Source organism: Molothrus ater, chromosome 3 (assembly GCF_012460135.2).
Source record: "Molothrus ater isolate BHLD 08-10-18 breed brown headed cowbird chromosome 3, BPBGC_Mater_1.1, whole genome shotgun sequence".
In the NCBI taxonomy this organism is placed as follows: domain Eukaryota; kingdom Metazoa; phylum Chordata; class Aves; order Passeriformes; family Icteridae; genus Molothrus; species Molothrus ater.
The window spans coordinates 16,944,160-16,956,702 of record NC_050480.2 but is presented as its reverse complement, the minus strand read 5'-3'; the positions used below and the strand labels follow the sequence as shown (position 1 = coordinate 16,956,702).

Sequence of the window (12,543 nt, the reverse complement as noted above, 5' to 3'; positions counted from 1 at the left end):
CTCTTTAGAACAGGAAGAGGTGAAGCAACCTTCACCAAAGCCCTGAGCAGAGCATCAGTAGGACAGCTGAGACCCAGTACTGGATGATCTGAGCCTCAACAGGAAACAGGAAGCAGGTACCACAATTCACACACTCAGTTCAAGCCCTTTGCAGTTCAGGCCCTCATGCCTGGGTGGGGTTTGTTCTCTGCTCTACTGCAGAGCTGTAGAAGCTGCAGCAGAGGCTGTAGAGATCTGCTCAGTGCATGGCTACAGCTCCCAATCAGCTCCACCTCCCTGCTGCTGGAGGGCTGCAGTGCCCCTGACCAGGCATCACTCTCCAGTCTGCTGGCAAAGCAGGGACACAGCAGTGTTTCAGGCTCCCCACAGCACCTGAGGCCATTCATGGCTTATTGCAATGCACTGGCACCCAAACACCTCCAGTGCAGCTCTGGGAGATAAGTGCATTTTATTTCAGGAGAAACAGGGACTGTAAGAAACAAATAAAACCTTGACTTACACTATCTCATCATTCTGGAACTCCAGCTCCCCGCAGGTGTCTTCAAAGTCCTCTCCTCCACCTTTGGCCGTGCCTTCAATGGTTTTGTAGGGCACAATAACATTTCCTCGTGCTCCAGAGGTTCGCAACACTTTCACTTCCATGGTTCCTACACTTTCACTGATGTGTGTTACTGGCTCCTCGAAGGTGAAGATGCCGGCGTGGTCATCATCAAAAATGGTGACGGTGGCAGTAGACGGTGATCCCAAGCAGGCGAGTGTTGAGACACGGCTGGCCTCAAGAACGCCCTCATCTGAGGCCTCGGTGCTCACACGGACGTTGCTGAGATGGACCAGGAAGTTCTCATCCTCCTCAAATATGTCGTCGTCGATGATGCCAACGCGGATTTCCTTCTGGGTCTCTCCAGGCTTGAAGACCACCGTCCCCTCAGTGAACTCGTAGTCAGAGCCGGCGTTGGCCGTGCCGTCCTCTGTCCGGAAGTCAACGTACACCGTGTTGGTCAGGTCTCCTCCCCGGCGGACGATGGTCAGGGCCACGGTGCCGCAGTTCTCCAAGCACTGGTAGGTGCCCTGCTCGAAGTAGAGCTTGCTGACGGGATCGTTTTCGGTCACCTCGCTGTTGACCTCGTGCATGCTGACAGCCTTGCGGGCCTGGTCTGCGGCGTGTCTCTTCAGGATGTTGCCAGCGCCGGTCATGAGCCGGGTGGCCTGGATGCGGTAGAAGGCCCTGCTCTTCTGCTGCTGGCTCAGGACCTGGTAGTTGGCCAACTCTATGAGCTGCTCAATTTCCTTGTCTGGGTGCTTTTGTTTCAGCTCCTTCAGGATCCGAGCCATTTCCCTCCTGGCTTCCTCGTCATCCTGGTCTTTCTCATCCACCTCCAACACCAGTGTCCCATCCAAAAAGTTCTCCACGTGAGAATTAGCAACCTTTCCGTCCATCTCAATGTCGGCCTTGGAGGAGGGCCGGTCACCCTCATGCTCAATGATCATGCCTCTCTGCTTGCCAGCTCGGTATTTCTTGTAGACGTACTTGTAAAATAAAAGCCTCCTGTCAGCTATCCAGGCAAACACCACACAGATGGGGAAGAAGAAGAAGGTGAGCAAGCCTTCCCAAACCTCCACAATCCCAGGAGAAGACACAGATAAAATAATGTAAAGCCAAGTGTAGGCAAAGATGCTCCAGGCCGCTGTAACAAAAAACACTCGCAAGTGCTTGATCTTCCTTATCTCTCCATCTGGCACCACGTACACACAGATTGCAATGATGACAAACATGTTGAAGGCAGCACTCCCCACGATCGTGCTCGGCCCCAGGTCCCCCGCCGTGAAGCCATGGCCGCACACCTCGATGACAGACAGGAGGATCTCCGGAGCAGACGAGCCCAAGGCCATCAGTGTGAGGTTGGAAACAGTCTCGTTCCAGATCCTCACGGTGGTTTTGCTGGTCTCGCCGTTGGGCTTCTTGATGGTTATTTCCCGCTCTTGGGACGTAATGACTTCGATGGAGGACATGAAGCGGTCGGCTATGATGGACACTCCCAGGAACATGTACACCATGGCTACAAAATACACCGTTGCCCGAGCAATTTTGTCCCCAAACGAGGGGTCCTGGGGTTCCCATATTGGTAAAATCACTCCCTTCTTACAGATGTAGGAGCCAGCACACTCCTCGGTGTCGTTGGCGGGCAGTTCACTGGGGCTCTCCGCACGTGTGCCCTCTGCATGGAGGAGCAGCACCAGGACAAGGCTCAGCAGAGGGAAGCTCCCTGAGGAGGCGTGTGCGGGAGTTACTCGTGACATGGCCGCTTCCACCAGACGGGTCCTGAACATCCTCAACCTGAAGAGGCAAAAAGCAAAGATTAAGTGAGGCCAACCAGAGATAACAGATTTTCCTCTCTGAAGATAGGATCAAGTTATCCTGTTACTCAAGAAGATGCAGCAGATGAGCCCATTTTGTTATGATTGGTGATGTTTTCCCTGTAGAAATCCTCTAGTTCAGTCATCTGAACCAGGATGGATTCAGATGGCACCAGCGAGCTAGCACCTACCCCCTTTAGCTACCATGATGTTTCTTTCTCTTTGTTGAAAACCTATTTGTTCAATTGCATTTTCTTGTTACTCTAATCTAATTAAAGCCCATCGTTCTGCTTCACAGCTGGCAGAAGTGTTTCCCATTTCAAAATTACAGTGCACTCACTTCACTGGAATTCAGGGTAAGAGCAGGAGAGGACAGGGAAATCTACTATCTCCTCATCATGCTTAAAAAGTATTTTTATACTTTTTTAATCACTGTAAGGTATGTATTTCACAGTCTTTTCTTGCTCACAGTCCTCCCAAGCATCTACTCCACACTGGAAATCTGCACAAAGTGAGCTTGAGCCCTGGCAAAACCTTACTCTTAACAGTAACTTGGTCATAAGGTGCACCAGAAGGGCAGCCTGTAATTAATGATTTTGGAGCCATTCCTTCTACAGTGCATCACTTTGCACCTTCCCAAAACTGGAAAGAGCCGCATATGCATCGAAGCCCGGCTCTCTTGGCATGCTTCTAGAGGAAACGTGTCCCTACGCTCTTTTCCCACTAGGTCAGCTTTGACGGCTTCCCCTTCAAGGGCCTTTCTCACTCCATTTACAACATCAGTCATCAGGCATGACAGCCGTTCTTGCCTTTGTCCTGCCTCAGGATTTTCCAGCAATGTAGAGGAGCTGTAAAAGAGGTTTGCAGTTAGTTAACAGTGCATAAACCGACAGAACAGATGCCTTTAAGTACAAAGAGATGCTCAGTGAAAAAAAAAAAAAAAAAAAAAAAAAGCCTGGGCATGCTCAGTGTTACATTCTCAAATTTACTAGCCAATAAAGCTAGATCCCTAGTTATTAAAGCTGTATTTTCTCCTCAAGGAGAGCCTTTGCTATATCACGCTTCTCCAATCCAAGTTAATTTAATCAGATGGTACTTAAAAATGTTTCAATGAAGAGAGGAAAATGAGCACGTCAATACCTCGACTGCATTGGGAAATACAAAAAGCTGAGCTGATTTTCCTCAGAAAAACCCCAAACCCCTGAAAGAAAAAACCAACAAAGCTCAGCCATGAAAGGTTTTAACTCCTCGTTAGGGCAGGGGCACATCATGCAGGGACAGAGCTGTGTGCAAGGGAACAACTGGCTGGAGGAATCAAGGAGTACCATCCCACACCACAGTATGGGATCTGCTCCACAAAGAGACACTGTAATGGTGGATCAAAGCCCTCTCCTCCGTTTGCTTTTATTTATTGATGCTGTAGCACTGTTATTGGTCTGGGAAGGTAATACTGAGAATTTACCAAGACAGTTTCATATAAATGGCATTTTCTCACCAGGAACTGTTGGTCTGCCTCCAACCCCCCACTCCCTGGTATTGCAATTAAGAAAATAAAAAGATACATAGTGGAGGAAGTGAGCAAATCAGAAAGCTGGGTGATAAGAACAGATGAATTGAACAAGAAAAAGCAAGTCTCTTGCAGGAAGCCAGATTTAAAATAAAGTCGTTTGCATTAGGAATCTTGCTAATGCCACAAAAAAGCTCTTACTACCAGACTCATTGCCCCCCTGATCATAGTGCCTGGGTATCTTCTGCTTTCCCAAATGTGAGCTGTGACCACTGCTTACAAGCCCAAAGTGAAAAAAATGCAAGCATGATGTTTGCAAAGAGGAGCACCTTGTTGCACACCCTTCAGTGGATGGCTAAGCTGAAACAGATGTGCATTCATGGTCATTGAAATTTAGCTGAAGCATGAATTAGTCACCCAACATCTGTACTCCTGTGTTTCACACTGCTCCAAACCAAGTCATGGAGACATTTGATAAAGGGCCTGTCAAACACAGGCTGACTTGGTACCTACTCTGTTAATCCCAGATAGCTTCTAAGTGTAGTTTTGTTTCCTTTTTAAATATGTAGGCTTAAAAAAAGTCGTGGTAGGCATAAAATATTACTCAGTTGCATGGTTCTTCACCCTCTCCTTCTAAAGGGTAGTAGTTTCTTCAGAAAACTCAAGAACATCCACCTGTCCTTGTTCAGTTAATTTTTCTCCCTGTGGCAAGTCATATCCCTGCACATGTACAATTATTCAGAGCAATCAGGCATTGTGAAATCCCCTTGGCAAGAAGAGAAAACAGATGGTTCTAGAAAAAATATTATGCTTTGGGTCACTGATTTAGGTCATGAAGAATAGGAGAGTCCCATCACACTTTGGACCAACTCTCCAGTCTTAAAAGGATTTGGATACTGGAAGTCTCATTCAGGAAAAAAAAGACACCCACGAAATCAAATTAATAAGTAATTTAAACTTTATTTATCATGTGTTTCCCCTTTCAAACATTGTAATGTAAGCTGGGTTTTGTTCTGGTTTGTTTATTTTGTTTGTTTGTTTGTTTGAAATCAAGTCCCATACTACTTTAAACAGGAGGAAAAAAGGCCTAGAGGCTTGCATCTGAGCAATCCGTATTTCTGGCATTCCCAACTAGCACTCCATGTACAAATAATATTTTTCCCTCAGATGTCAAGAGGTAAGAAATGTGGAGCTTTTCTGGAGAGGGATAAGAAATGGCTGGAACTTTGGAAGAGACATCCACCAGGCATGCCAATGTGCATCCTTTGGGCAGCAGCAGCAGCCTCCCCCAACTCTGCTGTACTTCCTCCAGCATTTTGTGGTGTAGTCATCAAGCGAGGTTCATACATCATGACCAGCTTTCCTACTTAAACCAATTCACAATGAGGCTCAGGAATTATGAAGGGCTAGAAAATGCTTGGCCACAACATGCTAGTTACACACATGCAACCAGAGCCTGGCACTCAAAATATCTCTGAGAAGCACCTGCTATTAAATCATCAGCATTTCTTTATTTGTACAATCCAAAATAAACAGCTTGGTCCCCAGAGACCCTCTTGCTCTGCATTTGCCTACAGTCTCAGCTCACAGTCAGCACACTGTGGCATAGTGTAGGAATATTCCCAGAAAAATCATTTCCAACATGCTGCAAAGGGAAGCAAGGCCACCTGAATAGCAGCCCTCCCTCCAAACCCAACTTTGTTAGCTTTTCATTAAGGTCTCAATTGCATTTCCCATCCTGGCCATCAGCAATAACAGCGTGTGCAGCAGCTGATGCACAGTGCCAGGCTGGCAGTCCTGGCAAACCCTGCCTGCCCCGGTGTTCATGGCCTTGGTGGCACTGTCCCAGAGCCTCTGGGGACAGAGGGATCAGGGCAGCACAGGGCAGGGGCTCAGGCTGCCCTCAGGCTGGGTGCTGGCCATACACGTGTGGTGAAAAATCCCAGCACTGCCCTGCCCGCAAGCACCACCTGACACCCAGGGACAGCACCCTGAGCCCTTTTTACCACTGCAGCAGGGGAACTGTCCTGGTGCTGCTGGAGAGCTCTCAGGGACAGCCAAAACTAACCAGGAGAGACAGAGCCCAGCCTGGATTCTCCTGAGCCCCTTTCCCTTTCCAGACAAGCTCCACAGGGGTGCCAGCAGGTGTTTCTGCACAGTCAGGGAGGAAAGCCTGGGAGAGGCTCCAGAACAAGCTCAGCTTAGATGGAGCTCTGGCCAAGGGTTGTCAGTCCAGCCTTTCTTCCACCCCTTGATGCTGTCAAACACCAGGAGGGCACTGCTGCCCACAGCAGGGCTGGGAGGGTTGTAGAGATATTTGCCTTCCTGCTGGACATGGGAGCTCTAGGTTTTACAAATTGGTAGGAGAGAGCTCCTGCTGCCAGCTCATGCTCCTGCCCCCCAGCTGAGGAGCTGCCAGATGGGGAGGAAACAGCCTTTTAGACTCTGCTCTGATCTTTCCCTGGCAGCATCAATCCTTCAGGCTGACTGGCTGCTGCATGCAAAGCCAGCCTAAGAGCTGCTCTGCATTTCAACAAAGCACAGCTTTTTCTTTGCAGCAGCCTCCCAAAAGTCCCATCTCCATCGAGGCACTTCAGCTCTGAAATATCCCCTGTAAGACCCTCCCTGTTATTTTCCTAAAGCTTGGTATCACACAGGGGTCTATGACCATTTGCACCACACTAGAAGCACCATTATTTTTAAGAGCACTAAAAAACCACTGCTGGTCCAGACACTTTAATTACAGAAGGACTGGGCAAGGAAGGAAATGGCTTGGGCTCAGGAGGAATCAGTGGCCACACAAAGAAAGACTGAGAGGCTTTCCACATGGAAATTTTCTCCCAGCATCCCACAGAAAACGTGCACAGAGCAGCTGGCACACAGCAGTGTTCACACCATTACAGCCCCCAACGGTGCCCACCCCACTGCGACACCATCATCTTCATCATGAGCATCATTCCTGCCAATTTACTGCCAGCTGGGATGGGAGGTGTCGCCACAGCTGTGTCACCAGTGTGCAGGAGGCTGGAGCAGCACCCTCTCCCCACAGGGTGCCTGGTTGCTTGCTGGGACCAGTAAAAGTTTGTTATTCACAGGAAAGTGGTTGCTTTGCAGCTCGATGTGGGAGCACAACCAGGAGCATGTTGCAACACCACAGGGATTCCCATCCGACAGTCAGAGCTAGACAAGAGAGGACCTTTTCCTAGCAAGAGTGCACTAGGGAGAGACAGGGAAGGCAGCTCAAGCCAACCTTTTCTGGTGTCACAGGCTGGAGAAAGACGGTGTTCCTTCAACCAGAGGGGCCAAAAACTGAGGAGGAAGCAGCTAGTGGTCACTGCAAAGTACAGCCAGCCTGCACGACAGAGAACAGAGGCACAAAGCAGCTCAGCTGCTCCCCACCCTGTTCCAGGGGAAAAGACAGCAAGCCCCAAAAAGACTGACTCTCTCCTACCCCATGGTCAAACCTGAAGTCCCCAGGTTACAGCACCTGTCCCCCGTTTTCTCTTGCAGGAGAAGAAGAATCTACTGCAATCTTCCTGGGAAGAAGCACTGCATGCCTTGCCTCCGTGCAGGGCACTTACAGCCATGGCCCCATCTCTGGAGGAACAGTGAACTTCTCCTCTGCTGCTGGCCCTGCCTGGCTGTGCCCAAGCCTGTACACCTGTGCAGACTCACTGTAATCAGCAGCCTGCCCTCCAGCAGACAGCTTGGGCAGAGCCTGGTCTGGAAAAAGATATGGCTGTAGGGAAAAAAATAACCCAAACAAACCATCTGGTCTCTGACCATCACAGGTCCAGCTTCATGCAGCCAAGGGACACAAAAGGGATGCCAAGAGCCCTGCAAGGAGGTACAGGGTGCTTGGAGATCTGTCTGGGCAGACACAGGCTCCGCTGGCTTTGCTTTTGATCTTGGTGCTGACCCTGTGGCGCAGCTTTGGTAAAACTGAGCTCCTGACAGCTGTGAGATTCACCCACCAGGACAGGAAAAGGACCCTTCTGCTGCACTGGCACATCCAAACCGTGCAGGAGAGCTGCTAAGTCCAAAGGCTGTGCTGCCACTCAGGGCAGCATAGCGTGATGGCTCTTTAAACACTGCTTGGAAAACCCTTGGCTCACTTCCCTGCTCTGGCTCTGCCTGGCTCCTGCTCCCTTTCACCCAGCTCTACCACTCCAAAACAGGCACAGCCTGTTGGCATCCCCTACCCATGACCCTGGAGATCTCCGCATCAGGAAAATGATTTCCAGGCCATCAGCATCCTGATTGCATCAGTACAAAAAACATCAAAACCTTTCCAAATATAGTCAGAGGCACAAGCCCTCCATGAAGCCGATCAAGTAAAACACACATCAGGCCACCCTGGGTTTCTGTAAAGGACATTAAAAAGTAAGAATAATTATCAGTCTGAAACTGATTTTTCCGAGTATCCTATCTCTTCAATGAAACATCCAATCTCCTTCCACAATTTCCCCAGCAACTCTCCAAAATAAACGGACAAATAGAGAAAATAAAACATCCCTGATAGACAATTTCAACCGCATTGGTTGAATTTGGGGGCAGCTTGCAGAAAATGAGCTTGGAACTGTTTGTTAGGGAGATTGCAGTCTTGCTTTTCACACATGGAGACCAAGTGTCAAGTTGTCCCTTTCTCCCACGACTCAAGATCTCAGCAAGGAATATACCAGGAAATAAGAAGCAAGGGGGAAATACCACATTTCTCTGGGACTGGGGTTTTTTGTTTGTTTGTTTGTCTGCTTCTCAAACAACTGTCTTCCTACTTGCTGCTGTCTTCAGACCATTTCTTTACCCTTACCACCTGCCTTTGGTCTCTTCTTTATCAAGCAGCATCAGGCTCTTTCCTGTGATTCCTCTTGAGTTGCTGATGCCTTCCTCTGTGCCTGTGCATCTCCCTTGCTGATTTTAGCACAGTCTGCCTGTTCTCCATGAGCTGGCCCTGAGGCTGCCTGGCTGGCAGACTCCCTGTGTGATCTCAGGGCAGGCCAGCATCTCCCTGTGCTCCATGGCTCTGTGTAACATGGGCAGAGCATCTCCCGTGAGTGCTGGGGGAGTAAAACACTGCTAATAAGCCTGAGGCTCTTGGGCAGCCTGGGGAGGAAGTATCTGCCCAGAGGTGCTCCAAAGAGGCCAGAAGGGAGGAATTAACAGGCCTCTTGCTTTCCCCTGTGCTTGTGTCCTCTCTTCCCTCTGGGACTGTTTTTGCACTGGGTTTTGTAGCTGTGTATGTGTCTTCTGTGCAGCGGGATGCTCCCCTGGGCAGGAACAGAAAGCTTCAAGGGAGAGGAGATAAATCCCCATCCCCAGGTCCCTGTGAACATCCAGGGATGAAGAGGGGGAGATGTCCATGGGGATGGCTGTGGGGGAAGACTGATGGAGATGCAGGTTGTTGACCTGAGCAATTCAGGCACGGTACTAGGCAGGAGCTGGGCAGGCTGGGCTGGGCTGGGGCTCACCCTGGCATGCTCCATCCATCTGTGTGGCTGCTCCTGCCTGGGGAAAGGTGGTAGCACCTCCCAGCAGAGGCACGTCCAGAGGCACAGCTCTGGCACGGCTGACTCTAGAGGGAGCTGGATGCTAGTGCCGAGCAGAGGGCCAGCTATTAGACCCCCAGACCTCAGGCAAGGGATTCTAAGCCCGGGTGTGTGCCAGCCTTTCTTTACCTACCTCACACACTAGGTTAGCCACCCTTCCTTCTCCTCAGACTCCCCCGCCTTCTCTGTCTCCTCAGGAGCTCTTTGCAGCACCAAATCTCACTTCTATTTGTAGCCAGGTTTCCTTAGGAAGCCAGGCACATGAAATCACAGTTTCCATGTCTGTCTGTTCACATGGCTCCCCCCTCTTTCCAATTTCAGTTAAAATCACCAGAGGGATAGAGATAACAGCAAAAGCCAAGTTCCTCCAAGGTTCCTGAAAGCAGCTGGAGAGATCCCACTCACACCCTTGGCAAGGGAAAGCCCAGCCAGGGAGTTCAGCCCACAGTGGATGCCAGAGCACAGCAGCCTGCAGCAGCCCCAGGTGCAGCCAGGATTTGCACAGCTGTGTGCACTGAAGTCCAGGAGCTGGGAGCACATGCAGATCCCAGCACTCTGAGCTTGGACAGAGCTCCAGGTTGTTCCCGTGCCAGTCACAAGGAGAGCCACTGTCACTTGTGTTGTCTATGACCAACCTGTTGGTTGATTGCCCAGTGATGCTTGTATCTTGCAGGGCACTGGGCTTTATTACAGGATCTAAGTTTCATTAGGATGCTGGAGAACAGGGCTTTTTTTCCCCAGTGAGCAATCAAGACTGTGTCCCCTCAAAGCCACAGCAAAAATCCAAATTCTGTCCCAGATGTAACACCTGAAAATCGCAACCCTGAATGCCCTGAGAGTATCAGGGCACTACAAAAGGCAGAGAAGTGGCTGTGCCTATACAGCATCCTTTTAGGTGCTGTAGAGACTCCCAACAGTGAGGACATAAATCAAAGTTTGTGCCATGTCATGTGCAGTAGTGCCAGGTGAGAAGACAAGGCACAGCCTGGGCAGGTACAGGACAGTGAACATTTAAGTTTCAGGAGCCATTCACAGCCAAGAGATTGCAAAAACCTTAGAGAAAGTGAGGGAAGGAGAAGCAAGCCAAGTTTCATCAGGTTAGAACTGTGCTGCTGCTGACACTCAGGGGTGCTGGACACAGAGAGTGTGTCCAACCTCCTCAGGTATCTGGAATGCAAAGTCTGGTAGAGAGGAAGCTTTGACCAATGTGGCTCCTCAGCACTGACTTAGGAGTTGTCCATGTCAGCTGGTGAGGTGAGCTGGTGGGGGTGTAAGAGGAGTCAGACAGCTTTCCTAGGAGTTGGTGGTGGGGGCTCATGGCTTGGCTGGCAGGTGGTGGTCCTAGAAATGTCACATTATTTCCCTATTTGGCCTTAATGTCTGTGCTGGACAATAGGCAAACTACTATTGCAGAACCAATCAGAAGGAAAAGGGGAGAAAGGAACAGCTAAGAGACGTTCCCAAATGATCACAAATGCCAATGCCTTTCTTTGATGATAGCCAGGTCCCCAACCAAAGCCATATGTCACAGCTCTTTTTTTCCTGGATGCCACCATCACATCAAGACACAAGTGTCCCAGCTTCCCTTTTCTAAACAAAAGCACACCCCTTCCCTTTGCGATGGCGATGGCGACAAACAGCATGTGAATTCCTAGGCAGGTGCCAGGGGAGCACACAGAGAACCCCAGCCTCTCTCAGCCTTCATTTCAATTGCCTGACTTGCGAATTTGCAACATCTGGGACTGGAGGAATGAACAGGTTCCTGCAAAGCGCAGGGGAAAAGGAGCCCTGAAAGCACACGCTCGCACCCTCACACCCGTGACCTTGTGATTTTACTACAGCTTTCATTTTCAGACTCCAGTCCTCCCTAGTGCTTGCTGCATTTCTGCAACATTTTGGCAGTTTGCTCTCGCCTTGGAGACAGAGCAGAGTGTGGAGTTGTTTTGCATGGCTCGGCGGGGAGGGAAGCAACAAGGCTGTGAATAAAGAATTAAACTCAAGATGACGGAAGAGCCCCAGCCATGCTTCCACCTAGACAAAGCCTACGTGATGAGCGCTGCTTAATGCCAGCCCTTCATACCGCACGCTGCTCGAGAGGAAAATGGGAATTTCGGCGCGGCTGCAGGTGCCTCTGAGCACTCCCCTCGGGCAGCGTTTCGAGGCAGGGAGAGCAGCGCTGCCCGGAGGCTCGCACAGCCCCGCCAGGCGGAGGCACCGCGCCCCGCCGCGCACGGGGGATGCGCCCCGAGCCCCCCGGCAAGGAGATGTGCCTCAGCCCCTGCCCGACCCCACCTGCCCGGCAATGCCCGGCAATGCCCGGCAATGCCCGGCTCCCGGAATAGTGGGGGAGCGACCCCCGCCGCAGCCGCGCCTCCCGTCGCGACATGTCGCGATTGGCCGCCGGGGGAGGGCGGCGAGCCCCTCCGCCCGCCCGGAGGTGCCGCGGCGGGGTTGTAGGGAGCGTTCCCGGGCGTGTGTGCCGAGTGCGAGCATCCCACCCCCGCCTCCCCATCGCTCCCGCACGGCTCCGGTGCCCCATGCCGCCCCCCGGCAGCCTCCGCCGGCACTCGGATCGCGCTCTGGGAAGCAGCGTGAGGCTGGGCAGGGTCGGGGCGGGGGCCGGCCGCTCTCTCGGTCCTACCTGGCGGGCTGCGGGAGCGGGCGGCGCCGGGGCCGGCTCAGCAGCGGCGGGGCATCGCGGCGGGGCGGGCGGCGGAGCCCCGGTGCGCGGCTGCGGCGGCGGGCGGGAGGCAGAGAGAGAGAGAGGGAGGGAGGGAGGGAGGGAGAAGGGAGGGAGGAAGGAAGGGAGGGATGGAGGGATGGATGGAGGGAGCGCGCGCGCACACACTCTCCCAGGCGCGCCCCCGGGATGCGCTCAGCCGGCCCGCCCCGCAGGCTGCCTCCCCTCCCTCCGCATCCCTCGGCCGCCGGCCCTGCCGTTCCTGGGGAGCAGCTCCAGCCCTCCTCCTCGTCCACCCGCTGCTGGAAATATTTCCCGAATTCCTCCTCGGATCGAGGGACTTTGAAAGGCAGGGCTGGTTGCGGACCCACCCCCAGCAGCCCTGCCCTCCCTGCTTGGGGCAGTCCCCAGCCCTGCCCTGCCTGCCCCTAGCCCTGCCCGGCCTGCCCGGGACA

General features: G+C 52.0%; 1 protein-coding gene across 3 annotated transcripts in view; it reads right to left on the bottom strand.

The window, feature by feature from the left end:
* SLC8A1 (solute carrier family 8 member A1) overlaps positions 1-12,294 on the bottom strand; it is a 115,198-nt gene extending 102,904 nt beyond the window's left edge. For 2 of the 3 annotated variants that reach the window (XM_054514442.1, XM_036381234.2), the window contains exons 1-2: positions 12,050-12,294; positions 500-2,335 (exon numbers count right to left, since the gene is read on the bottom strand). In XM_054514442.1, coding sequence (XP_054370417.1) covers positions 500-2,328 — 1,829 coding nt within the window. In that variant the 5' untranslated portion in view covers positions 2,329-2,335; positions 12,050-12,294. The remainder of the gene's footprint in view (positions 1-499; positions 2,336-12,049) is intronic. The other variant, XM_036381233.2, reaches the window with a different exon arrangement.
* Between the last annotated feature and the right edge of the window lie 249 nt (positions 12,295-12,543).